This window comes from Notolepis coatsorum (genome assembly GCF_963971535.1).
Source record: "Notolepis coatsorum genome assembly, chromosome: 19".
NCBI classification, from domain to species: Eukaryota; Metazoa; Chordata; class Actinopteri; order Aulopiformes; family Paralepididae; genus Notolepis; species Notolepis coatsorum.
This window is the reverse complement of record NC_140183.1, coordinates 88072594-88100554: the sequence shown is the minus strand read 5'-3', so window position 1 is coordinate 88100554 and position 27961 is coordinate 88072594. Positions and strand designations below refer to the sequence as shown.

Genomic DNA, 27961 nt, shown 5'->3' with positions numbered 1-27961 from the left:
GAGTTCGGAACCCTTCAGCCAGTGTCCGTGGAGCGCTGAGAGAGAAAGGTGCAGGGGTGGAGCTTCTGGTGGGCCGTGGAGCAGCGCTGAGAGAGGAAGGTGCAGGGGTGGAGCTTCTGGTGGGCCGTGGAGCGCTGAGAGAGGAAGGTGCAGGGGTGGAGCTTCTGGTGGGCCGTGGAGCAGCGCTGAGAGAGGAAGGTGCAGGGGTGGAGCTTCTGGTGGGCCGTGGAGCGCTGAGAGAGGAAGGTGCAGGGGTGGAGCTTCTGGTGGGCCGTGGAGCGCTGAGAGAGGAAGGTGCAGGGGTGGAGCTTCTGGTGGGCCGTGGAGCGGCGCTGAGAGAGGAAGGTGCAGGGGTGGAGCTTCTGGTGGGCCGTGGAGCGCTGAGAGAGGAAGGTGCAGGGGTGGAGCTTCTGGTGGGCCGTGGAGCGCTGAGAGAGGAAGGTGCAGGGGTGGAGCTTCTGGTGGGCCGTGGAGCGCTGAGAGAGGAAGGTGCAGGGGTGGAGCTTCTGGTGGGCCGTGGAGCGAGGCTGAGAGAGGAAGGTGCAGGGGTGGAGCTTCTGGTGGGCCGTGGAGCGCTGAGAGAGGAAGGTGCAGGGGTGGAGCTTCTGGTGGGCCGTGGAGCAGCTGAGAGAGGAAGGTGCAGGAGGTGGAGCTTCTGGTGGGCCGTGGAGCAGCGCTGAGAGAGGAAGGTGCAGGGGTGGAGCTTCTGGTAGGCCGTGGAGGAGCGCTGAGAGAGGAAGGTGCAGGGGTGGAGCTTCTGGTGGGCCGTGGAGCGCTGAGAGAGGAAGGTGCAGGGGTGGAGCTTCTGGTGGGCCGTGGAGCGCTGAGAGAGGAAGGTGTGGAGCTCCTGGTGGGCCGTGGAGCGCTGAGAGAGGAAGGTGCAGGGGTGGAGCTCCTGGTGGGCCGTGGAGCGCTGAGAGAGGAAGGTGCAGGGGTGGAGCTCCTGGTGGGCCGTGGAGCGCTGAGAGAGGAAGGTGCAGGGGTGGAGCTTCTGGTGGGCCGTGGAGAGAGGCTGAGAGAGGAAGGTGCAGGGGTGGAGCTTCTGGTGGGCCGTGGAGAGAGGCTGAGAGAGGAGCGCTCCCACACCGGTATTGGAGGCTGGCGGGACGTGTCCGGCTGGACGAGGATGGGAGCGGATGTGAAGAAGCGCCTACGCAGTTGGGAGAAGGCGGACTCTGCTTTAGCGGTCCAGGAGAAGGGAACGGAGGGAGAAGTGAGTGGGCTGAGGGGTCCGGCAACCCGGCTGTAGTCCCTGATGAAACGCTGGAGCTGCTTGATATTTGAGGGTTTAAAGATTATTTTTTTGCGTTTATCGCTTTTTGCTACTGGGCAGTCCAGTAGAGAGAGAGAGAGAGGAGGAACGGGAGACAGAGTGGGGGGAAGATATTCGGCAAATAACGACGGGTCCGGGAATCGAACCCGGGTCGGCCGTTATGTGCTTCTCAGCCTTGAAGAATAGCTTGTTTTCCAGTAATCATTGAAGGACCTGGCGGATGTGCTGGACGTGTTCGTCAACTGAGCGGGGAAAAATATCATCCAAATAAACAAAAACTAAGCGGTTAAGTACATCACGGAGAACATCGTTGACAAGGTTCTGCTAGACAGCCGGCGCGTTGGTCGACCCGAAAGGCATGACCTTGTACTGGAAGTGAGCGAGCGGTGTGTTGAAGTGAGCGAGCGGTGTGTTGAAGTGACCGAGCGGTGTGTTGAAGTGACTGAGCGGTGTGTTGAAGTGACTGAGCGGTGTGTTGAAGTGAGGTGTGTTGAAGTGACTGAGCGGTGTGTTGAAGTGACTGAGCGGTGTGTTGAAGTGAGGTGTGTTGAAGTGACCGAGCGGTGTGTTGTAGTGACCGAGCGGTGTGTTGAAGTGACTGAGCGGTGTGTTGAAGTGACCGAGCGGTGTGTTGTAGTGACCGAGCGGTGTGTTGAAGTGACCGAGCGGTGTGTTGTAGTGACCGAGCGGTGTGTTGTAGTGACCGAGCGGTGTGTTGAAGTGACCGAGCGGTGAAGTGACCGAGCGGTGTGTTGAAGTGACCGAGCGGTGTGTTGAAGTGAGCGAGCGGTGTGTTGAAGTGACCGAGTGGTGTGTTGAAGTGAGCGAGCGGTGTGTTGAAATGACCGAGCGGTGAAGTGACCGAGCGGTGTGTTGAAGTGACCGAGCGGTGTGTTGAAGTGACCGAGCGGTGAAGTGACCGAGCGGTGTGTTGAAGTGACCGAGCGGTGTGTTGAAGTGACCGAGCGGTGTGTTGTAGTGACCGAGCGGTGTGTTGAAGTGACCGAGCGGTGTGTTGAAGTGACCGAGCGGTGTGTTGTAGTGACCGAGCGGTGTGTTGAAGTGACCGAGCGGTGTGTTGTAGTGACCGAGCGGTGTGTTGAAGTGACCGAGCGGTGTGTTGAAGTGACCGAGCGGTGTGTTGAAGTGACCGAGCGGTGTGTTGAAGTGACCGAGCGGTGTGTTGAAGTGACCGAGCGGTGTGTTGAAGTGACCGAGCGGTGTGTTGAAGTGAGCGAGCGGTGTGTTGAAGTGAGCGAGCGGTGTGTTGAAGTGACCGAGTGGTGTGTTGAAGTGAGCGAGCGGTGTGTTGAAGTGACCGAGCGGTGTGTTGTAGTGACCGAGCGGTGTGTTGTAGTGACCGAGCGGTGTGTTGAAGTGACTGAGCGGTGTGTTGAAGTGAGCGAGCGGTGTGTTGAAGTGACCGAGCGGTGTGTTGTAGTGACCGAGCGGTGTGTTGAAGTGACTGAGCGGTGTGTTGAAGTGAGGTGTGTTGAAGTGACCGAGCGGTGTGTTGTAGTGACCGAGCGGTGTGTTGAAGTGACTGAGCGGTGTGTTGAAGTGACCGAGCGGTGTGTTGTAGTGACCGAGCGGTGTGTTGAAGTGACCGAGCGGTGTGTTGTAGTGACCGAGCGGTGTGTTATAGTGACCGAGCGGTGTGTTGAAGTGACCGAGCGGTGAAGTGACCGAGCGGTGTGTTGAAGTGACCGAGCGGTGTGTTGAAGTGAGCGAGCGGTGTGTTGAAGTGACCGAGTGGTGTGTTGAAGTGAGCGAGCGGTGTGTTGAAATGACCGAGCGGTGAAGTGACCGAGCGGTGTGTTGAAGTGACCGAGCGGTGTGTTGAAGTGACCGAGCGGTGAAGTGACCGAGCGGTGTGTTGAAGTGACCGAGCGGTGTGTTGAAGTGACCGAGCGGTGTGTTGTAGTGACCGAGCGGTGTGTTGAAGTGACCGAGCGGTGTGTTGAAGTGACCGAGCGGTGTGTTGTAGTGACCGAGCGGTGTGTTGAAGTGACCGAGCGGTGTGTTGTAGTGACCGAGCGGTGTGTTGAAGTGACCGAGCGGTGTGTTGTAGTGACCGAGCGGTGTGTTGAAGTGACCGAGCGGTGTGTTGAAGTGACCGAGCGGTGTGTTGAAGTGACCGAGCGGTGTGTTGAAGTGAGCGAGCGGTGTGTTGAAGTGAGCGAGCGGTGTGTTGAAGTGACCGAGTGGTGTGTTGAAGTGAGCGAGCGGTGTGTTGAAGTGACCGAGCGGTGTGTTGTAGTGACCGAGCGGTGTGTTGTAGTGACCGAGCGGTGTGTTGTAGTGACCGAGCGGTGTGTTGAAGTGAGCGAGCGGTGTGTTGAAGTGACCGAGCGGTGTGTTGTAGTGACCGAGCGGTGTGTTGAAGTGACTGAGCGGTGTGTTGAAGTGAGCGAGCGGTGTGTTGAAGTGACCGAGCGGTGTGTTGAAGTGACTGAGCGGTGTGTTGAAGTGACTGAGCGGTGTGTTGAAGTGACCGAGCGGTGTGTTGAAGTGACCGAGCGGTGTGTTGAAGTGACCGAGCGGTGTGTTGAAGTGACTGAGCGGTGTGTTGAAGTGAGCGAGCGGTGTGTTGAAGTGTGTTGAAGTGACCGAGCGGTGTGTTGAAGTGACCGAGCGGTGAAGTGACCGAGCGGTGTGTTGAAGTGACCGAGCGGTGTGTTGAAGTGACCGAGCGGTGAAGTGACCGAGCGGTGTGTTGAAGTGACCGAGCGGTGTGTTGAAGTGAGGTGTGTTGAAGTGACCGAGCGGTGTGTTGAAGTGACCGAGCGGTGTGTTGAAGTGACCGAGCGGTGTGTTGAAGTGACCGAGCGGTGTGTTGAAGTGACCGAGCGGTGAAGTGACCGAGCGGTGTGTTGAAGGCTGTCCTCCAGTCGTCCCCCTCCCGGACTCGGACCAGGTGATTCCTGAGGTCCAGCTTCGTGAAGATAGAGGCTCCTTGCAAGGGTTCAAAAGCAGAATTGATCAAACGTTGTTGAACTTGATCATGCATATTTATTAGCACATTTAATTACATCACTATGTTATCAATACACATTTATAAAACGAGGCATATTTAGCCAAAATATGTTGCCAGAACATTAAAAAAAAAAAAAGATAAAAAAAATAAAAAAATTGCCACTCTGCTGTCACCTACCCACGACCCCACTTTGGGTCGCGACCCGTAGTTTGAGAACCACTGTCTTATACTGTGTGTACATTTGTCTTTGTTAGGAGGAGGAGGAGGTGCAGCGGGAGGTGATTAAACAGGAGGAGAGCGTGGATCCAGACTACTGGGAGAAGCTGCTGCGCCACCACTACGAGCAGCAGCAGGAGGACCTGGCCCGCAACCTGGGCAAAGGGAAACGGACCCGCAAGCCGGTCAACTACAACGACGGTTCGCAGGAGGATCGGGGTATAAGACGGGGTAACAGAACAGCGCAACGTGCAACTTACTACCTCCTCTACGTCTGTGTGTCCTGGAGTCGTGTGTGTGTGTGTGTGTGTGTGTGTTTGGTGTTTGTTTAGTGGCATGTGTGTATTGTATCTGTGTGTGTTTTGGAAAAACGGTATGTATTTAGCTCTGAGTCGAGGTTTGTCTCAGGTATTGTGTTTGGTCATTGTCTTAACAGTGTTAAAGCCTCAGTACCTACTGCATAATAGGGATGGGCATTTGAAGGCATGTCAATATTCGAATATGCTATTAAAAAGATTTCCGGTTAATTGGTTAACTGAACTACCCAAAATAAATCTAAATAAGTAAATTATTATTATTATTATTATTATTATTATTATTATTATTATTATTATTATTATTATTATTATTATTATTATTATTATTATTATTATTATTATTATTATTATAATTATTATTATAATTTTTTTGTTTTTTAAGTGCATCATTTAGTCTCAAGGGCTTCTCTGATCCTCATCTTCACTTAAGAAATAAATGCGGTCGTTTTCCATTTATTAGTCAAATAAATAAGGAAAGCAAATCCAAACTGGTTGAATTTATTGAACATGGAAGAAAAGAAAGTAGCCTGAATCAGTGCAGCTATAGGGTGTTTTCACACCTGTAGTTCGTTTGCTTTGTTCCGATTCAGGGAGACACAGGGACTATAATGATACAATGTCGCACTTGTCCCTTAGTTCGTTTGTGTTCACACGGCTGTGTTACCAGCGGACCAAAACAAACACACGCGCGAGCAAACTGCCACTCATTGGTCAGATTTTGGGGTGTGCCCCCCCCCCCCCCCAACCCTGAATCTCCGCGTTACATTGAAATCGGGGAGGGGAGAGCGGGGGGAGCAAATGAATTAATGTGGATGAGAGCTGTGATGTAAGTGGTTGCAGATACGGCTGTGGGGGTGCTGGAGACATGATCGAATAGACTTGTATGCGCCAGAATCTCCTGAACACGGCGCGAGCCATTCCTAATCGATCAGAACTAAATCGGCAGCGAAAAAGCCTGTTTTTAAGCAGAGCATCCCCCATGCACATGCGCAGATTGCCCACGGATTGTGATGCAATGCACACCCGCCCTGGACTGTTCCATCAGAGGGGGGAGCTTCGGTGGCCAGTGTCCTTTCAGCCGAACAGGATAATGAAACAATGATCCCACTAAATGACCAGACGCGTCTTATGGCGACATCTACAATTACCTCATTGAGTCTCCAGGTAGACTAATGTTTATATTTAAGTGCAGTCTCTAGGTGGTCTCGGCCCGCTTGTTTTGTTCCGCAACAGAATGTGATTGCTGTGTTCATATATGCCCAACTGAACCGAAATAGGGGGTAAACGCTCGAGGTTTCGGAACAACAGCTCCAAACGAGCTAGGTGTGAAAACGCCCATAGTCAAATACCCACATTGTTTACAGTAGTCAAATATTGGAGTGTCCGTCCTTAACCCTTTCACTACCACACTACAGAAGGTTAACCCTTTCTCTACCACACTACAGAAGGTTAACCATAACCGTCTGTAGTGTGGTAGTGAAGGGTTAACCTTCTGTAGTGTGGTAGTGAAAGGTTAACCTTCTGTAGTGTGGTAGTGAAAGGTTAACCTTCTGTAGTGTGGTAGTGAAGGGTTAACCTTCTGTAGTGTGGTAGTGAAAGGTTAACCTTCTGTAGTGTGGTAGTGAAAGGTTAACCTTCTGTAGTGTGGTAGTGAAAGGTTAACCTTCTGTAGTGTGGTAGTGAAAGGTTAGCCTTCTGTAGTGTGGTAGTGAAAGGTTAGCCTTCTGTAGTGTGGTAGTGGAAGGTTAGCCTTCTGTAGTGTGGTAGTGAAAGGTTAGCCTTCTGTAGTGTGGTAGTGAAAGGTTAACCCTTCTGTAGTGTGGTAGTGAAAGGTTAGCCTTCTGTAGTGTGGTAGTGAAAGGTTAGCCTTCTGTAGTGTGGTAGTGAAAGGTTAGCCTTCTGTAGTGTGGTAGTGAAAGGTTAGCCTTCTGTAGTGTGGTAGTGAAAGGTTAGCCTTCTGTAGTGTGGTAGTGAAAGGTTAACCCTTCTGTAGTGTGGTAGTGAAAGGTTAGCCTTCTGTAGTGTGGTAGTGAAAGGTTAGCCTTCTGTAGTGTGGTAGTGAAAGGTTAACCTTCTGTAGTGTGGTAGTGAAAGGTTAGCCTTCTGTAGTGTGGTAGTGAAAGGTTAACCTTCTGTAGTGTGGTAGTGAAAGGTTAACCTTCTGTAGTGTGGTAGTGAAAGGTTAGCCTTCTGTAGTGTGGTAGTGAAAGGTTAGCCTTCTGTAGTGTGGTAGTGAAAGGTTAACCCTTCTGTAGTATGGTAGTGAAAGGTTAACCTTCTGTAGTGTGGTAGTGAAAGGTTAGCCTTCTGTAGTGTGGTAGTGAAAGGTTAACCTTCTGTAGTGTGGTAGTGAAAGGTTAGCCTTCTGTAGTGTGGTAGTGAAAGGTTAGCCTTCTGTAGTGTGGTAGTGAAAGGTTAACCTTCTGTAGTGTGGTAGTGAAAGGTTAACCCTTCTGTAGTGTGGTAGTGAAAAGTTAGCCTTCTGTAGTGTGGTAGTGAAAGGTTAGCCTTCTGTAGTGTGGTAGTGAAAGGTTAGCCTTCTGTAGTGTGGTAGTGAAAGGTTAACCCTTCTGTAGTGTGGTAGTGAAAGGTTAGCCTTCTGTAGTGTGGTAGTGAAAGGTTAGCCTTCTGTAGTGTGGTAGTGAAAGGTTAGCCTTCTGTAGTGTGGTAGTGAAAGGTTAACCCTTCTGTAGTGTGGTAGTGAAAGAGTTAATCTTCTGTAGTGTGGTAGTGAAAGGTTAACCCTTCTGTAGTGTGGTAGTGAAAGGTTAGCCTTCTGTAGTGTGGTAGTGAAAGGTTAGCCTTCTGTAGTGTGGTAGTGAAAGAGTTAATCTTCTGTAGTGTGGTAGTGAAAGGTTAACCCTTCTGTAGTGTGGTAGTGAAAGGTTAACCCTTCTGTAGTGTGGTAGTGAAAGGTTAACCCTTCTGTAGTGTGGTAGTGAAAGGTTAGCCTTCTGTAGTGTGGTAGTGAAAGGTTAACCCTTCTGTAGTGTGGTAGTGAAAGGGTTAACCTTCTGTAGTGTGGTAGTGAAAGGTTAGCCTTCTGTAGTGTGGTAGTGAAAGGTTAACCTTCTGTAGTGTGGTAGTGAAAGGTTAACCCTTCTGTAGTGTGGTAGTGAAAGGTTAGCCTTCTGTAGTGTGGTAGTGAAAGGTTAGCCTTCTGTAGTGTGGTAGTGAAAGGTTAACCTTCTGTAGTGTGGTAGTGAAAGGTTAACCTTCTGTAGTGTGGTAGTGAAAGCAGGGCTGTACACTGCGATGATCTCGTCGCAAATTGCCCCTTAATTTGGCCGTTGCGAGTTGGAAATATTATTTGGGAGCAACGTTGCGAGTTGTGATTTCAACCCTTCATTCGCATTTCACTCCTAAATTAATCCATACAAATTGGATACATTTTTTAAAAAACATTAGCCTACAACCAAGGCTGTACAGTGCGACACAATGTCGTGGTGCTATGAAAGAATCTGTCGGCAATGAATGAACTTACTGCGATCACCGATAGCCTGAGTGAAAAAAAAGATTTGCGTGTGGAGTGAATCTGGGTCACGCTATATACTTGGTACTTGTAGTCTATCGTGCGATTAAAGACCATGTATGTCTGCGTAGTCTATACATCCAACACCAAATCCCATAATTCCTAGCAAAACGAAACTGAATGTGGCCTCTCTTCCTTTCAATATGGGCTATTGCATCGCCAAAGAAGCACCTCATTTCAATACATTTAAGACGCAAATTTTGCTCTGCAAGAACAACGGAGTGGATATCAGTCCATCTTATGACAACCACGTCCGATGTGGAGAGATGATAAGATGATGATGATTGACGTGATGATGTGATGATTGATTGACGGGGACACGGACACTTCTAACGTTCAGGTTCAGCTATGCATTAGGTGAGTAGTCCTACCGTAAGAGCCTCATGCGGGTCAATTAAACCTTTTTGATTAGTCTTTCCTTCCAGCTAAGTTGGACTGAACATTTCACTGTCAAAAGCGCAAATGTAAATAAGGTTGCGTCGCAACACGGTTTTCAAAATAAAGGTCACATATACAAATACCTCTCAATTCTTATTAAAAAAAGTCCCGGATATACATAAACATTAATTGGCATAGATCTCTATAAACGGCCCAACACATTGATCACTTTAGGCACACACTGAAACCAGTAACATCACAAATATGAAGCAGGTAATTACCCATACAAATAATAAACCTTTCATGGGGTTATTTACAATAATAATTCATTTGATTTCTAAAGCACTTTTCATTGTGAAACAAATGTATGCAGAGTTTCTTGTCCTCCTGATTAATGCAATGGTGTGTGTGTGTTGTGGTGATCTCATTCAAGGAGCACTACACAAGCGCGCGCACACACACACACACACACACACACACAGTTTGTTGTTTTTGTTCTATTAGTGATTTACACACTTTCTCAGTTGGTTCATTATAAAAGATACAACCCTGAAAACAAACACACTTAAATGTTAAAGGGGAACTATCTTATAAATGGCATTTTTCAGTGTTTAGCATTGTTTCCTAGCTATGTGGACTTATATTAATATGATCTATGTCTCTAATTCTCATATTGGCGCATTCTTCCAATTCTCCTCTCACAATATTCACCCTCACTGAACTGAGTCATCTGAAAATGTGATGATTTGTGATGTCAGAGAGACTCAGCTGCATGTTAATGTTCAGGCGCCGGCGCAGTGGTTGGAGCCCAGGCTCAAAACAGCTCGAGATCTTGAGGTCGAAAAATGCTGTTTTTGAGGACTTGATTAGAAATACAAAACAATGAATTAAAAAATATATATAATTACAGAGGTGTTCCATAAACTCACAGGAATTGTGTAAAAGTGCCCAAATAGTGAAAGAAATAGTAAAATAGTTCCCCTTTAAATAAAAGGACCACAGTAATGAGGCAGGAGGAACATATTTTTTTAATAATGGTAAAATTGTTGTAAAATTTGTCCCTAAAAAATATTTTTTGCCCCTAAATTTCTCATTTAGGGGCAAGTGTGCCCCTAGTGAAAAAGCTTAGCGTACAGCCCTGGAAAGGTTAACCTTCTGTAGTGTGGTAGTGAAAGGTTAGCCTTCTGTAGTGTGGTAGTGAAAGGTTAGCCTTCTGTAGTGTGGTAGTGAAAGGTTAACCTTCTGTAGTGTGGTAGTGAAAGGTTAGCCTTCTGTAGTGTGGTAGTGAAAGGTTAACCTTCTGTAGTGTGGTAGTGAAAGGTTAACCTTCTGTAGTGTGGTAGTGAAAGGGTTAACCTTCTGTAGTGTGGTAGTGAAAGGTTAGCCTTCTGTAGTGTGGTAGTGAAAGGTTAACCTTCTGTAGTGTGGTAGTGAAAGGGTTAACCTTCTGTAGTGTGGTAGTGAAAGGTTAACCTTCTGTAGTGTGGTAGTGAAAGGTTAGCCTTCTGTAGTGTGGTAGTGAAAGGTTAGCCTTCTGTAGTGTGGTAGTGAAAGGTTAGCCTTCTGTAGTGTGGTAGTGAAAGGTTAGCCTTCTGTAGTGTGGTAGTGAAAGGTTAGCCTTCTGTAGTGTGGTAGTGAAAGGTTAGCCTTCTGTAGTGTGGTAGTGAAAGGTTAGCCTTCTGTAGTGTGGTAGTGAAAGGTTAACCTTCTGTAGTGTGGTAGTGAAAGGTTAGCCTTCTGTAGTGTGGTAGTGAAAGGTTAGCCTTCTGTAGTGTGGTAGTGAAAGAGTTAACCTTCTGTAGTGTGGTAGTGAAAGGTTAGCCTTCTGTAGTGTGGTAGTGAAAGGTTAGCCTTCTGTAGTGTGGTAGTGAAAGGGCTAATGTTCAACAGCAGTTCTGATGAATAATAATTAAGCTTGTGCATGGTACTGTGTCTAATCCTCTAATTAAACCATCTGACAAAGCAACAGCGCCCCCTTCCTGTCTGAAAGCAGTGAGGCACGAGGCTGCAGCTCAGAGTGGAGTTTGGTTGTATTCTATGATCTTTTGTTTGTAGATCCGCATTTCTACGTACCGAATATTTTGTTGATGTTGTACAATGATGGGACATGTTTCATGTGTCTCTGTGTTTTCCACTCCCCTCTGTCTGTGTTATCTGTGGCTCTCAGCAGACTGGCAGGAGGACCAATCGGACAACCAATCGGATTACTCTGTGGCCTCTGAGGAGGGGGATGAGGACTTTGATGAGCGGGCTGAAGGTAAGACCCACTCTTCTGACCTCTGCTCTGTATCTATCTGTGTGTGTATGTGTGTGTACGTGTGCATGTGTGGGTATTTGTGTGGTATTAGATCTCAAATTCAGCGGCATCACCACTATTAAGATACAGGTGTTGAAGCGGCTGGGTGGCGCAGCGGACATTGCACTCGTCACCAACGCAAGAGACACCGGGTTCGACTCCGGCTGTCGGCGTTGCCTCCGGCTCGGGCCAGCCGTCATACTAACTCAATTGGCAGAGTCAGCGGGTGGAAGTCGATGGGTGGTAATCTGGACGTTGTGGACAGCGACTCCTACAGGTCGGTTGGTGCGCCTGCACAGCAGAGACAGGAAATGGCGGGGGCAGTGTGAGCCTCCCACACGTTACTCCTCGCCAATGAGAGTCCGCGCTGTCGGGTGAAAAGATGTGACAGGCTGCCTCCTCGTGTATCGGAGGGGACACGTGATGCAAGGCTTCTATCCTCCCTACAACCGGCCAGTGGGGGGCATATGCGAGCAACGTTCAAGACAGGGGAGGGAGAATTGGCACACTGGAATTGGGGATGGGAGAAAAATTGAAAAAGAGGAGAAAAAAGTGGATAAAAAAAAGATACAGGTGTTGAGAGGGAATTTAAGTTGCTCCGAAACATGGATTTTGAATCCCTGTTTCGAGTCAGGGAGGTAGAACATGCCCTAATTTGGACCTATCTCAAACCCTGCCCTCTTTTCCTTATCCTCCAATCACCACTGTTGCTTCCGTTTGTCCGAGGGAAGCAACAGTTATGATTCAAGTCAAGTCAAGTGTTCCTTTACTGATCCCCTTGGGCAGCATGAGGGGAGGTACAGGCAGGGTCAGGGGTCATAGCAGCATGAGGGGAGGTACAGGCAGGGTCAGGGGTCATAGCAGCATGAGGGGAGGTACAGGCAGGGTCAGGGGTCATAGCAGCATGGGGGAGGGGAGGTACAGGCAGGGTCAGGGGTCATAGCAGCATGAGGGGAGGTACAGGCAGGGTCAGGGGTCATAGCAGCATGAGGGGAGGTACAGGCAGGGTCAGGGGTCATAGCAGCATGGGGGAGGGGAGGTACAGGCAGGGTCAGGGGTCATAGCAGCATGGGGGAGGGGAGGTACAGGCAGGGTCAGGGGTCATAGCAGCATGAGGGGAGGGGAGGTACAGGCAGGGTCAGGGGTCATAGCAGCATGGGGGAGGGGAGGTACAGGCAGGGTCAGGGGTCATAGCAGCATGAGGGGAGGTACAGGCAGGGTCAGGGGTCATAGCAGCATGAGGGGAGGTACAGGCAGGGTCAGGGGTCATAGCAGCATGAGGGAGGGGAGGTACAGGCAGGGTCAGGGGTCATAGCAGCATGGGGGAGGGGAGGTACAGGCAGGGTCAGGGGTCATAGCAGCATGAGGGGAGGGGAGGTACATGCAGAACATATACTAGTAGCAGTGGTAATAGTAATGGAGTAGAACTACTATGCTAATATGTCTTTACTACTATGCACTCAAGACTGTAGCACTCAAGTTCAACAGTGTTTGACGAACAATATTACTGACCCTTAGTTGTAATGATAGAGTTGTACCCTTCCTGCTGACTCGTTGTACAGAACTTGTACGTTGCTTTTGATAAAAACGTCAGCTAACAGGACAGGGTTTTGAGATAGGTCAATAGACCTGTTCCGCTGTATACAAACATACCGCGTTCGAGCCAATCAGCAATACCAACCCAGTCACATGACCAGGGGTGTAACGGTACGTGTATTCGTCCCGCGACTTCACGGTACAGACGTCACGGTTCGGTACATCCAGCCATACGACGAATATGTCTCATACGACACTAGGTGAAACTAGGGTTGCACATTTGACAAATTTATGCTCAATATCTTTACTTGACTTTACACTGGCTTACTTTGATCTTTAACGTTGAATATTAAGCTTGTATTGCCAAATTTAGATGATGAATAAAACGCTGAAGCTTGACAGAATAAATTAACCACCGCACACTCTGCACTGAGCTGTTTCTCCCCTCCTCCCCCCCCCCTTCACTACAGGGGTCCCTGAAACAAAACCATGAATGAATGATATGTTTGTAACACAGCAGGGCCATTACAATAGGCTGAAAATGTTCAGCCCAATAATGTTAACCAATGGAAAGGCACGCACACACACACACACACACACACACACACACACACACACACACACACACGCACACACACGCGCACACACACACACACACACACACACACACACACACACACACACACACACACACACACACACACACACACACACACCGACACCAACTTTCTCCCGCAGACTTTCAGTCACAGCTGATCCGAAACAAAAAAGACTAACACACTACATACTTTTCCCAGACATCATCTGAGCTCCTCTCCAGTCGAGCTGCTGCAGTGTTTAAATCCAAAATATTGATAATCCTCTGCCATTGTTGTGTAACATGTAATCTCTTCTCTAGAGTCTTCTTTCTCTGCTTCACGTGAAGTAAAATCTACTCTAGAAGTGAAACTGAAACTTAAAAAGCTACACTGTGGGGGGTGGGGGCGGTAGGATCTAGGGGTAACAGTACTGTATATTTGAATACCGCCTATGTCACAAATGTATCAGTACTAAATACCTATATGTCCCTATGCCATAAATGTCATGTATGTTGTGTATGTCATAAATGTCTATATGAATTGAAAATGGGGGACCCTGATGGAAACAAGACAAACGTCTTTCTCTGGTCTGCATCCCCTTAACAATTGTATGTATTGAGCCGTACTGTATTGTACCCATTCTGCAATCTGTTAAATAAAGTTTTCATTCATTCATTCATTCAGGCAATTAATTCAAGTGGATGCCTGAACACAGAATGACACCGGTATCACTGACTACCGCGGCAAGCCTATGTGGAACTAAGTATAACTTAATAGAAAATAATTATATTTAATAATAATGATAAATATTGTTTTCCTGTTGTACCAAACTCGTACCGAACCGTGACCCCAAAACCGAGGTACGTACCGAACCGTGGCTTCCATGTACCGTTACACTACTACACGTGACTAAGTTGCCCACTACCTGCGCGAGCTTCTGCGCTAAAAGAATACGACGGGGCTCTATGGAAAAACCATGGCACTCCCCTGACTAACAGTAATTCCAAACTAAAACGGCCGGATGTCATTTAGCCAAATCAGCATGGCTGCGAGTGTGAGTCTTTCACCTTTTACATATCTAGCTTTGGCACGGATTGATTGTTTAGATCGCTAGCATGGCTAACAAATGCAAATATATTATAGTCTGCCCACCGTTCTGACCAGGATTACGTTCCTTTCTGCTCCAGTGATGCGCGCACACTGAGTCTGACGTATACAGCAAACAGGTCTATTGTCCTCTCAGATCCCCCAGTTATGTCTCCAACTAACAGCCTTCAAACACCCCCCCCCCCCCCCCCCCCAGATATATACACAGACGACAGCTATGATATCCTGATCGACAACAACAACAACAACCTGGGCCAGAACAAGAGAGGGAAGAGAAAGACAAAGAAGAGAAAGGGAAAGAGAACGAGGGAGAGGGACAACAAAGAAATAGAAGAGAGAGAGGAGGAGAACAAAGTAAAGAAAGAGAGGGAAAGGGGAGATCAACAGGAAGTGAACGGGAAGATGGTGCAGCGCACACTCTTGTCCTGCTTCTCTTGAGAGAGCTTGTTAATGTTAGAAGTTACCATGTTTGGACTCGTTTCCAGTTAGTTCGTTGTGGAGACCACACCGGTCGTAAGGACCACATTCTCTCAGGCACTTGGTTACATTTCTCAGGTTTACGTTACCAGTTTAATACATTTGAGATGTATTTGTAAATGGACTTAAGATGTACACGTTCTGTTTTAATTGCTTTTGTTTGTTTATAAGCACCTTCCCCTGTTACCATTCAATGTATAAAAGTGAATAAAAAATAAACGTACAATGTATAAAAGTGAATAAAAAAATAAATACTCCAGGAAACTGTGCTTTCGTTGTATTGTTCTGAAAAGCACAAGCGCTTCCACAAATAAGCATTTTAACGGTAGAAGTGTCAGGAGGTTGAGATGACAACAGGCATCCGGATCTGAGTGACGCCGTGATGAAACTGTAAGTGGAAACAATAACATCATCACTGTCACCACAGAAGAATGGCACCTTGGGTGTTTCCTGTAGAATCCTCTGGTAACAGTGGGGGCATTAGTACTGGAACCAACAGGTTCCACAGGCCGACATTCCCAGTATCAGTTTCAGGATCTGTTGTCATTTGGATATCATGGTATAATAGGTGGGGGAGGTACTGCTGCTGCATGAATATAGAGGAAACACTGCGTCACCGACATCTTCTGACTGGCATCTTCTTCCTCCTAGCTAACGCCCGCAGGCCCAACCGCAAGGGGCTGAGGAACGACAGGGACAAGCCGCTGCCTCCCTTGTTAGCCAGAGTGGGCGGGAACATCGAGGTTAGTCTGTTCAAGCCTAGTACTCTGTTGCCTGTACCTCCCCCTCCATAACTCTATTCTGTTTTTCTCTTATCAACATTCTCCATATTCACACGCCCATTTTTTCCCTCATGTCATGCTCAAGTTGGGATTCCTTTGCACCCTGTTCCAATTCCCAATTCCACTATCTGCTTTTACAGCACAACCCACCAACCTCCCCCTCCCTCGATCCCCAGTCATCACACTTTACCATAGCGGCGGCATTTAACTTCCTCTCTGTGTCCGTCAGGTGTTGGGCTTCAACGCGCGGCAGAGGAAGGCCTTCCTGAACGCAGTGATGCGCTACGGGATGCCTCCCCAGGACGCCTTCACCACCCAGTGGCTGGTCAGAGACCTGCGGGGCAAGTCTGAGAAGGAGTTCAAGTGAGTCTCCTTTGTGACGTGTTCCTCTCTGCGGGGACGGGACTTGTCAAGGGACACAATGATTGCCATAAAAGAACTAGTTATAATGGTACATGGATACATGGAGGATGTGACACCTGCGCTTACAGCACACATCAACCTGGAAAACCTGTCCTGCAGTTACTAGCATCTGTTTAGAGTATCTTGTAGATAGGAGACTCGTTATGATAATTTATTATATTATGTAGGGTAATAGGTAAATCTAGTTCAAATCTACCTCCACCTACAGTGTCCCACCTCAGTCACCATTTTGGTCCGTTCCATACACGCTAATAGCTAAAGTTTTGACCTGCAATGATCTCTGACCTAACATGCTTTACATCCTTGCCATTCCTGTATGCCCACGTCGCGGTAAAAACCTTAACTAACGTTAGCTAGTTAACCTGTTAACACTTTCAGTGCCAGCAGGGGGCGCACGATTTAGCGCTTGAGTGCCAGCGCTCTATTCAATGAGAGGGCGAGCACATTTGCGAACGCATAAACTATATCTTAAATTATGGCTATGTGTCTAATACGCTCGTCGCTTATCAATGACTTGCTTGCAGTCAACATTGTCGAAACGGATTGTTTTTTCATCGGTACATTTCCGTTTTATACCATTTTGAAAAACGCTCGTTTTTGGAAATTTCCAGACAAAAAAAGAGATTCCACAGGAATCGCCCTTTACTGGAATACACAAAAAACGTTGTAATTTTTCGGCCTATTTATGAATCGTTTTCAAATAAACGCTAGATTATCGATAGTATATGTGTACTTATGCACGCTAGAGAAGCAGGCTGAAAAATCGATTATCCATTTCCTGATCAGCACACACACACACACACACACACACACACACACACACACACACACACACACACACATACACATATAGGGCCCACGTTGATATATCTGAAAAAAGCTCTGATTACCCCAAGACTGGTCAAATAGATTCCTTACCTCAGATCAGATGTTCTCCAAAAAGATTATTCCAATTCCTGATCGCCATTCCAAATATCGATTGCGTTTATTGATCCAACGCTGGGTGCTCGAAACACATATTCCACGCTGTTCTGAGGGACCACAAAGACTGCAATCAGCTCGGATTACATGCCTGAGAAGTAAAATGTGGATTCCGGATTTTCTTTTCCCCATGCATTTCCATTGACTCCATTCCAATGGGTGCATTACCATCCGGGAGACGATAGGGGGCGGTATTTTTCCTGCTCGAGCTCAGAGAGAGTCCCAGTGGTAACGTGAGGCTAGATTGATGAAAGATGAATGGAAATCGCTAATAAAAAAAATAACGATTAATAACAAGATTTCTCGTCCTTGGCACTGAACGGTTGGCATGAAATAACGAGAATTCTCGTCGTTGGCCCTAGCCCAGGGGTCGGCAACCTGCGGCCACTCTGCTGTGGTTCCCTGTTACTCCTGTTTACATCTCTTATTTTGGAGATCGAGGTCATACTGTGACACTGAAATGAAATAATATTTCGTCAACTAAAATATTTCATCAACTAAAATATACGTCACACCCTCTCCCTGCCGTCTGCAAGTGGCTAATCTTGAGTTTCCGACCCCCCATTAACACAGTCTGTGCCAAAAACGGCTTTTTACGTGTTTGGCCGCCGACCATTGAGTGCCATAAACGTAAACCAGCCAAACTGATTTTTTACCAGCCATAAATAAATCGCTAATTGTGATAATTACTTCTTTGTATGTCTTCGTCTAAATTGATTTTCAATCATAGTAATAATCACACCGTGTCTCTACTCTTTAAAATATTTATTACCATAAAACATTAATAAGTGTCTCTACTCTTCACAATATTAGCATAAAACATATATTAATCACACCGTCTCTACTCTTCAAAATATTAGGATATCACATATTAACATGAAAGAGGGAACTATTCTGGACTGGGTTGGGCTGAACTGGGCAGTGAAAGATGCTGGGCTGGACTGGGTTGGGCAGAGAAAGTTGGGCTGGTCTAGGTTGGACTGGGTTGGGCTGGGCAGTGAAAGAACCAAGCATTTCACTGTAATGTAATAGCTAAATAAAACAACTTGAACTACATTTGCACTCTGGTTGGATGCCAAACGTATTCTGGTTGTACTGTACTTGTGCTGTATGATGACAATACCGGTACATTGGAATCGAATCTCATGTCAACGCTAGGGGTTCAGCAAGTGTATTCTGAATGACAAGTATGACAACATCACCGTTGTGAAGGGCATTTGGGCGAGTGGTGATATGGGGGAAACCCGGTAATAATTCGGTAATAATAAAATGTCACTCGGCTGCATTTAAGCAAGGCCGCTCAGTATAGTTGTCCACTATGTTGAATGCGCGTTATGGTAGCTTGTTACATGCTAGGTAGCTAGCCGGCTAATGCTGGTTGACTTGTCATTCTCATCCGACTCGAAGGAGAACGTCGCATGCTGTTGTTCGCCCCCATGTCAGACCGCACTGATATCCGAAAGCGACGACTCTACATGCAATTATTTTCATCCACTGATGTGTTTTTGTCTAAGTTTGTCTACGTTGTCAAGCCGGTGACAGGAGTCTGTAGGTCTGCACGCAGTGGTCTGTCCACTTGCCCTAGATGGGCGGCATCTTCTAGAAAACGAGTGTTCATTGGAGGAGTTTAGAGCGCAACGATGATGTTCATTGGTTATGGTCTGGATTATTATGAGGCGCAAATGGGATGAATCATAAGGGGGGAGTCAGAGTTCGGCTTGTGCCAGTGAGCGAATCAGCAGATTGGAGAATGATTTTTTTGTTTTGTTTACTACTCGCCAGTGTGGTGAGTGCTCTTCATGAATCACTCGCCAAACATAAAGAATACTCGCATTTGGCGAGTAAAATGGCCTAATTTCCTCCCCTGCTCGCGATCTATGAAAAAAGACTGGATTATCTTGGAAATGCACAATGTTTAGCATGTAATAAACGACAAACTACAGCGTGTGGAAACAAACTATTATTCCCACGCTGGACTACAAGTAATGTTTGTCAAAATGGGCCACACCGTGTCTCTACAGCTATAATACAGAACACAAACACAGCTTCGCAAACATAGTGCAACGACCACGGAAACGATTAGAAAGGCTGGCATTCTAAAGGTAAATTAACAAAACAGCGTGGCACTCAAAGTGTTAATCTGTCGATTATTTGATCAATTAGTAGATTAATCGATAATAAAATAATCGTTAGTTGCAGCCCCATTTAAATTCCGTAACGGAAGGAAGAACTTTAAATGTGATCCAGTTACTAGATTGTGTTTGATGGGCTGGAGCTGGAGCATTCCTGTCCAACAGGGCAGCTATATACGGTGGCTGTTTGCCGGTCAACGCCTTGAAAATGTCAATGATAGTCTCGCCAAGCTGCCAGGGATGGCCAACCCCAACCTTACCATAAAGGATACAATGGTGTGTATCATACCTGTCTCCAGTAATAAATCTAAGTGCAGAGTGGTACACAGAGTCCAAGTGTTTCAGGGTGGAAGCTGAAGCATGACGATAAATGACATCTCCATAATCAAGAACAGATAAAAATATTGACTTAACAACTCTTTTCTTGGAACTGATGTTGACATTAAGCGTATGTGTCTGTAGAGTTTGTATACATCTTGTACCATCTACATGCCCTCTTATGTACCTCTATGTGCTGCTTGTACCCGTTTGTTTGTAGTGTGAGACTTTTCTGTGTGCTTCTCTTCCTGTCCTCCAGGGCTTACGTGTCTCTTTTCATGCGTCACCTCTGTGAGCCTGGGGCGGACGGCGCCGAGACCTTTGCCGACGGTGTCCCACGCGAAGGGTTGTCGAGGCAACACGTGCTCACGCGCATCGGGGTGATGTCACTTATCAGAAAAAAGGTATGTTGCGCGTGACTTTGCGTTTCAGGACTTGGCTCTCGCCGATTTAATGCAGTTAAGTGATTTGTTTGAATGACTTGGTGGATTGGTGCGTCGTTCTCGGTGCAGGTGCAGGAGTTTGAGCATGTGAACGGCCAGTGGTCCATGCCCTGGATGGCCGAGCTGGAGGAGAACAAGAGGTTAGCAGCTTTGGCTGCAGGAGAGGATCCCAAGACCCCCTCCACTGGGACCCCCGCAGACACACAGCCCAACACACCGGCCCCAGGTACACACACACACACACACACACACACACACACACACACACACACACACACACACACACACACACACACACGTCACACACACACACACACGTCACACACACACACACACACGTCACACACACACACACACACACACACACACACACACACACACACAAGGCAGACAAACATACACTCTATCCAAAAGACTATAAGGTTAGATTAGATACCTTACTCGGTAGTGCTGCCTATTTATTGGTAGTGAAACAGTACTTCAGGGCAGGTTAGGATACATTCAAAGAAACCAAGGAAGTTTGTTCATGTTCATTGGTTACCAACAATGCAACGAGTAAACACCAACCAAGTATCTGAGGCAGTCCAAGGGTGCAGTGAAAAAAGCCTTGATTCAACATCACAGGTTTAACAGACCTGACACATTACAGCTGAAAAGAGGAGGGCTTAACCTGTTATGCCCGAGCCCTATTTTCCGAAAATCCGCCTAAAAATACATACCTAAGTAAATGGAAGATTGCTCCACTTCTACAAGCATGTTCTTGGTATCTAGGGACATCTATGGATCTCATGGAATGTATTCCCAGTGTCAGAAATATTGTGTCTGTTACTAAGCTTGAGTAAATTGTGATGAAACAAAGGAGAATATAAATTATTATTTTTCTTTGCATCTTTGACAGTGAATAACACCATGCTAAAAATGACCAGACATGGAAAACTGAGCCACTGAGCTCGTTCAGCACCTTCTTGAGATCATGTGTACAGAAAATCTAAGCAGATGAATAAAGGGAAGATGATTAAACATAATGTTTTGTAGATACAGTACTGAATTCTGCCATCCAGACACATGCTATTTGAAATATTATTATAGAATATAGAATACCAGGGCCCTCATTTATCAACGTTGCGTACGCACAGATATGTGCGTAACCCGTGCGTACGATAATTTCTAAGCAAAGTGTGTGACTTAGGGCGCCCAAGTGGCGAACCATGTAACGTGCTGAGTCGCGGCACGGCCGACCCGGGTTCGATTCCCGGACCCGGCGTCATTTGCCGAATGTCTTCCCCCCACTCTGTCTCCTGTTCTTCCTCTCTCTCTCTCTCTCTACTGGACTGCCCAGTAGTAAAAAGCGATAAAAGGCAAAAAAATAAATCACAAAAAAAAGTGTGTGACTTATCAATTTGAACGTGTGCTTGACTTTGTGCGTATATTTACGCTCAGCTCAGGGCATGCGTACCTGGCGCCCGGCGGTAGAATATGGAGACTGCAGACGGACGGTATGCTCTCATCAGTTTCATGCATTAGTTTCAACGCGGAAATAAGCTTTCGTTCATTAGTTTGACTGACGTGTTCTGTATGACCCCCGTAATTTAATTATAGCAGGCCTGTACGCTGCGACGAGATCGTCGCAAATTGCCCCCTAATTTGGCCGGTGCGAATGAAAAATGATATCTACTCGCAAGCTTGCGAATAGTGATTTCACCCCTTCATTCGCATTTCACTACACTAACATTAGCCTACAACCAGGGCTGTACAGGCGACATAATGTTGCGGTTGTAATTTCATTAGACAGACCAGCGCGGACATTTAATAACATGCAATTTAATTGACACGAGCAATGGGCTAACGTTAGCTGGTGGTCCCGAGTGAAGCAGGGACGGCGGAGCTATAGGCTAACGTTAGCTGGTGGTCCCGAGTGAAGCAGGGACGGTGGAAAAGTGAGGAAAGGGGGTGGGTTATATTTACAAGTGACAACGCTTGACAACAGAAGTTTAAACATAACTTCATATTTATTAGTTATTCGTTTCTGTATATCATCCACTGTGACTTTCCATCTCCGTGTTAGACTCTTCCTGTTTACATTCGAGTGTGACGTCATCACCTACGGCAGCTTAGACGATCAAAACGCGAACCTAGAACAAAACCCGGGGGGGGGGGGGGGGCAGGCTCTCTTGTGCGTTCTCGCCCCCTCTCTCTCTCGCTCTCTCTCTACATTCAATGATTTAAAGTAGCCAAACGTTACAGACAGTATAAATACTAACTGGATAGTTGATGATAAACATTTAATTTCATTATCTGAAATATTCTAAAATCATTAAGTCTGCTATAAGCCATTATCCCTTTGTGTGTAATTATTATTTTCTCACAGTAGTATATATATATGTGTGTGTGTGTGTGTGTGTGTTTGGCTAAAGTGGATAGAAAACACAGTACTGTGCAAAAAAAGGGCACCCAAGAGTTTTTATATAAATAGTCTTAGATGTAAATAATTTTTTTTATTAGTGTGTCAGTAGACTACTCTTAGTACATTTTCATTAAATAATTTTTTAAAGCATCTTCATGGTTTAATAATGCAAACATATGTTGCAGGGACTTATTATAATCATCATATTGGCGTGACTGTATGCATCAAAGGGTTAAATCAAGCATTTTTAAGTGCTTTAGGAAATGTCAAAATATTGCGATATATATTGTGTATCGTGATATGGCCAAAAAATATCGCAATATCATTTAGAGGCCATATCGCCCAGCCCTACTATAATGGTAAAATAGTTATTTAAAAATGTGCCCCTAAAAAATATTCTTTGCCCCTAAATTTCTCATTTAGGGGCAAGTGTGCCCCTAGTGAAAAAGCTTAGCGTACAGCCCTGTATAGTTAATTGTAAAATAGCAACAGTAGTGTAATTATGGTCAAAACCCTATAAATAGCATTTGGAATAATAGGTCTTTCCTTCTGAATGAATGCAGCATGGTTTATATATAGCGTTATCGGAATATACGGGGTGTACTGACTGCGCTCCGCGTAACTCAACTCCTTATTATTTTGCGCATAGATTGCAGAAATACGGGAACGTTTTGATTATATTTAAAAGGCTTTGCCATTGTTAAACGAAATAAGTGGAATTTTGAAGGTGTAAGCAGAATACAAGTCATATGAACATGCACAATATAGTGTTCTTCCCCCTTCCTACTGTATAAGAAAGAATTAAAAACGCATTGCAACGAGAACAGAGGTTATTTGTTGAGTTTATGTGTATTACAAAACCCTTGCAATAAATGTGTCTTAAATTAATGAAAAGCATACATGCTCTGGATATACAGGTAGCATATATCGTGTGGGTGATATGACTTGTATTCTGCTTACATAACTTTGTAATTCCACTTATTTCGTTTTACAATGTCAAAGCCTTTTAAATATAAATCAAAACGTTCCTGTATTTCTGCAATCTATGCGCAAAATAATAACGAGTTGAGTTCTAACAAAGAACGTACCGGTATTACATGCTGGGTAGGCTGATAGAGTAAACTGTAAATAAAATAGCCTATAACATTATAAAGGATCATATGGGCTATAGCAGGGGTTCCCAACCTTTATTCCCCAGAGCCCCACGATTCCTGCAGAGGAATATGATATGATATATTATATATGCACAAGTTACTGTTGCATAATGTAGGCTATGGCTGCTATTATATGTAATTCATATAGGCTACCTAATACAGACAACAAAATAGATTGTATGCCTCTACAAATCATATTATACCCGGTAGCCAATTGAACAAAACTAATAAAGGCATTCATATTCCAGCATAGTTATAATGACACACCAACACCAAACAGTGGTTAACGAACGGTCTTTATTAGTATTTTGAGCTGTCCAGGCAGAATTGCAGCAATGGTCTTAGGGAGTGGTTGATATCTGACATCACCGTGTACAAGTCCGCCAGCCTTTTATTTATCCCATAACACGGGTTGTGTCTTCTTGGTTCGACAGCGCCTCCGTGAACAATCTCGCTCGTGGAGTTTCTCAGAGTTCGCTCGGGTCAGTCCATTATTTCACATCCCATGTGTTTCATTACCATATATGGATAATCATGCACGAGCATTGACGGTAAGAACAAATGGTATTTATCAATACGGAGTGTGCGTAGGACCCGTGTACACACGGTTGATAAATCCCGATATTTCTGTGCGTACACACATTCTAAATTCTGTGCGTAGGAACGGATATAGAACACTTTCTACGCAACGTTGATAAATGAGGGCCCAGGCCTATAAATGACCTTATTATAGCCAACTTGCACATCTATGGATCGGGCCAAATCTCTTTAAAATGGCAGAGTTCAATTTGGATTTAGTATCTCCAGGCGTGCACTGAAGAACCGTGAATGAAATCTACTGTATGTACAGTTCCATTCTTATAATGGATATGGCTCTGCCTTTTTGGATCGGATTGCAGCAGGGATTGTTGCTAAATGTTCACAGAAGGTAGACACACTAACTGCGCTCCAATCTATGCCAATAACGTTCAGTTTTGTGATAGAGAATCCAGAGAAATAAAAAAGAATCATACAGAACAATTTTTTCTATTTTTCTCCCATCCCAATTTCGTATTATCCAATTCTTCCCTCCCCTGTCTCGAACGTTGCTAGACCATGCCTCCCACTGGTCGGCTGCAGTGAGGACGAAGCCTTGCATCACGTGTGTCCCCTCCGGTACACGAGGAGGCAGCCGTCGCATCTTTTCACCTGCACAGCGCGATCTCTCAGCGGCGAGGAGTAACGCGTGGGAGGCTCACGCTGCCCCCGTCACTTCCTGATTCTGCTGTACAGGCGCACCAACCGACCTGTAGGAGTCGCTGTCCACAACGTCCGATCCCCACCCACCGGCTTTCCCACCCCCTAATACTGCCAATTGTATTAGTATGAACGACCAGCCAAGCCGGAAGCAATGCCGAGAGCTGGGCTCGAACCCAGCATCTCCTGCGTTAGTGGAGAGCGCCTTGCCCACTGCGCCACCTAGCCGCCCTAGAATCATACAGAACTTGAAGTTATTTGCAGGAAGCTGGAGTCGGCTGGAAAGGTAGTAGGTAGAAACTTCAATGCTCACTGAGAGCTCTGGATGCCCTCTCATATGGCCGCTAATTAAACTTTTTTAAGACATTCCATAAACTAAAATCTCACTAATAACACTTTAACCTATTGGTAAACAAACGTATTGCTGAAAATATACACTATGACTGCTGTTGTGACATGGTTAGGGTCTTTACTCTTGGATACATTTGGGGGGGGGGGGGAAACGCTACTTAATGTCACAGTCTGGAGAGATTGATTTATGACGTGATGTCATTTGCGGTCCGCCCACTGGACCGCTCGGGCTGAAGAGGTTAAAGGAACAAAACGTCCACTGTTTCTTTGAATTGGCTCTATGCATTTCCATCCCTCATTAATCTTATTTATTCTTTCTCACAGAAGATCTGACTAAATCTGAGGACAAGGAGACGGAGCTGAAGAAGGAGGGGGAGGAGGGCAAATCAGCCAGCAAGTCAGACAAACCAGAGGTATACTATTACTAATACTAATGTCAGTTGACACATACCGTAATTCCTCTAATAGTAACCCCGGCTTGTATTTGTTTCAACTGTAGCGGGTACCAGGCTTGTATTAGGAGGAGGCCTGTATAAGAGGGAGGCCTATATTTCAAACTGATCATAATGAATAAATCAACATTTTGTGTCAGTTTGAACCCAGTAAAATGTACTGGGTTCATTTATTGAAACAAAGTACTGTATGAAATAGTAAACAGTGCAATTACAGGTGGTCACTGGTCATTTCAACGTTTTCAAAGTGAAATCAAGTAACTAGCTCAGTATGCAGCTCAGTATATTAGTAACCCGGCTTGTATTAGGAGGCCGGCTTATAATTGCTTAGCTCAAGAGCGCACCCGGCCATTAATAGAGACCCGGCTTGTATTTGAGACCCGGTTACTATTAGAGGAATTACGGTATGTGACCAGGTCACAAGTCGGCTTTGGCCATGCCGAGTCACATATGACCAGCTGTCTGCGTTGCTGTGCTTCTCTACTCCTAATCTTCAACCCTCCGCCACATCCCCCTTATCCAGATCATAGAAATACCGGACGAGTCTGAAAAGTCTCCGGCCTCTGAGAAGAAAGAGGTCGAGGGAGAGACGGCTGCCGTCGAGGAGGAGAAAGACAAGGAGGCTGCAGGTGGCGATGCAGACGAGGAGAAGGAGGCTGAAGACACAGAGAAGGAGAAAGACCAGAAGGAGAAGCCCTCGGAGACGGCAGAGGAGAAGGACACGCCCACAGAGGTCAAAGGTGAAGGCGTGGAGGGCAAGGCAGAGTCTGAGGAGGCCAAGCCCAAAGGTGAGCCTGTTGGTCGGGAGTTGACACCAAGTTAGTTTATATGCACACTGCGTTATGGATACTAGCTAGCTAATAGCACGGTTATATTTAGTTTATATGCACACTGCGTTATGGACAGGTAGAGCAGTTGTCTGGTAATCCGGAGGTTCACGGTTAGATTCCCGCTCCTCCCAGGCAGCGTGTGAGCAAGACACTTAACCCCTAACCCGATGAGCAGGTTGGCACCTGGCATGGTTGCCTCCGCCGTCGGTGTGTGAGTGAATGGGTAAAATGTGAGGAACAAAGTGTAAAGTGCTTTGGATAAAAGTGCTATACAAGGTGCGGCTGGATAGCGCAATGGACTAAGCACTTGCCTACCACCGCAGAGCAGTGGAGGTTATTGCATGACTACTAGTGAGGCAGTGCTTCACTAGTAATATACAGAAAGAGTAATATACAGAAAGAAGAAAAAATAAATGTATTATTAATATATATATATATTTATTTTTATTATTATTATTATTATTATTATACATTTTTATTAGAAATGTTTTCCTCTGTGGCGGTTAGGTGGTCGAGTGGAGATTGCGTTCGTCACCAGCCCCGGAGCTGTGAGCTTGATTCGCCTGTTCGAATCCAGCTCACAGCTCCGGGGTTGTCACCAGCTTGGCTGGCCGTCTGCACTGATACAATTGGCTGTATCAGAGGGTGGGAGAAGCTGGCGGGGTGGGTCCGGGTCGTTGTAAACAGCGACTCCTACAGTTCGGTCGGGGCGCCTGCTAAGCGCGGATTGGACGTGAGGGGGATAGTGTGGTCCTCCCACACGCTACGCCCTCTCAATGAGAATCCGCGCTGCCAGGTGAAAAGAAGCGGTGATTGGCTGGACGTGTGTCGGAGGAAGCACGTGGTAGCCTCCACTCTCCCAAATGATCTGACTGTGGGGGGTAAAGCGCAGCGACCAGGAAGGGACTGGAAATTGGCATACGACTAACATTGGGATGGGAGAAAATCTGAGGAAAATGGAGGGGGAAAAAGACAAAAAAAAAAAAAAAAAAATGTTTTCCTCTGTGAAAAAAACAATGCCAGTGAATTTTTTTTTCTTCAAAAATGTCCAAGTGACAGCTCTGAGCTCTTTGATCTGGCCTGATTCCATAACTGCAGTAATGGCCAGATGTCAATCACTCAGTGCTAAAATAGGTGCACAGGTTGGGCTTAAGAATATAATTATCCAATCAAAATAGGGTATTTGAGTTTTAAAAAGGCGGTTAGTGAGACTAAACCTCACTCATACATTTTAATGGGGCTTGAATGATTGACAGTTCTGCATTTTTTTTTTTACACCAATCAGAGAACACCATTTCCTATTTCCTATTTCCTGCTTTGAGAGGGCTTGGAGAGCCCAGTCAGTAACATTACTGTGGCAGTAGTACCATAGCTGTCAACCCTACCGTTTTTCCCGGGATTCTCCTGTTTTTTCGACCCTCTGCACGCCCTTTTCACGGTTCACAAATTGGCACGTTTTTGAAAAAAAATAAAAAATGATTTTTTTTTTTATATATAATTTTTTTTTTAAACTCATAAAATATATGTGATCAAGTCCAGCGTTTGTGCCGACATGTCTCCATTTTCATTTTCCAGATTTTTCCAGGTTGTGAAAGTACAGAATGTAAGCTTTCAAATGATGTGTCATACTTTGAAATCTGAGAATGTTTTGAATATCATATATTCATTTAAATCTTGTAACTCAGTCTGTTGTCTAGAACGCTCAAGGGGAGGAAATGCCTCTGATTTTCACACTTCAGCTAGTTTGGGGGGGGGGGGGCGTGGACAA

At 46.1% G+C, this 27961-nt stretch overlaps 1 protein-coding gene across 2 annotated transcripts in view; it reads left to right on the top strand.

The window, feature by feature from the left end:
• Positions 1-27961, top strand: part of chd4b (chromodomain helicase DNA binding protein 4b) — a 133654-nt gene that overhangs the window by 92734 nt on the left and 12959 nt on the right. Inside the window, exons 26-33 of one of the 2 annotated variants that reach the window (XM_084336800.1) lie at positions 4505-4697; positions 10864-10950; positions 15339-15430; positions 15699-15832; positions 19583-19727; positions 19836-19992; positions 25236-25324; positions 25887-26151. In XM_084336800.1, the coding sequence (XP_084192926.1) occupies positions 4505-4697; positions 10864-10950; positions 15339-15430; positions 15699-15832; positions 19583-19727; positions 19836-19992; positions 25236-25324; positions 25887-26151 (1162 nt within the window). Of the gene's footprint in view, positions 1-4504; positions 4698-10860; positions 10951-15338; positions 15431-15698; positions 15833-19582; positions 19728-19835; positions 19993-25235; positions 25325-25886; positions 26152-27961 lie in introns of both variants that reach the window. The other variant, XM_084336799.1, reaches the window with a different exon arrangement.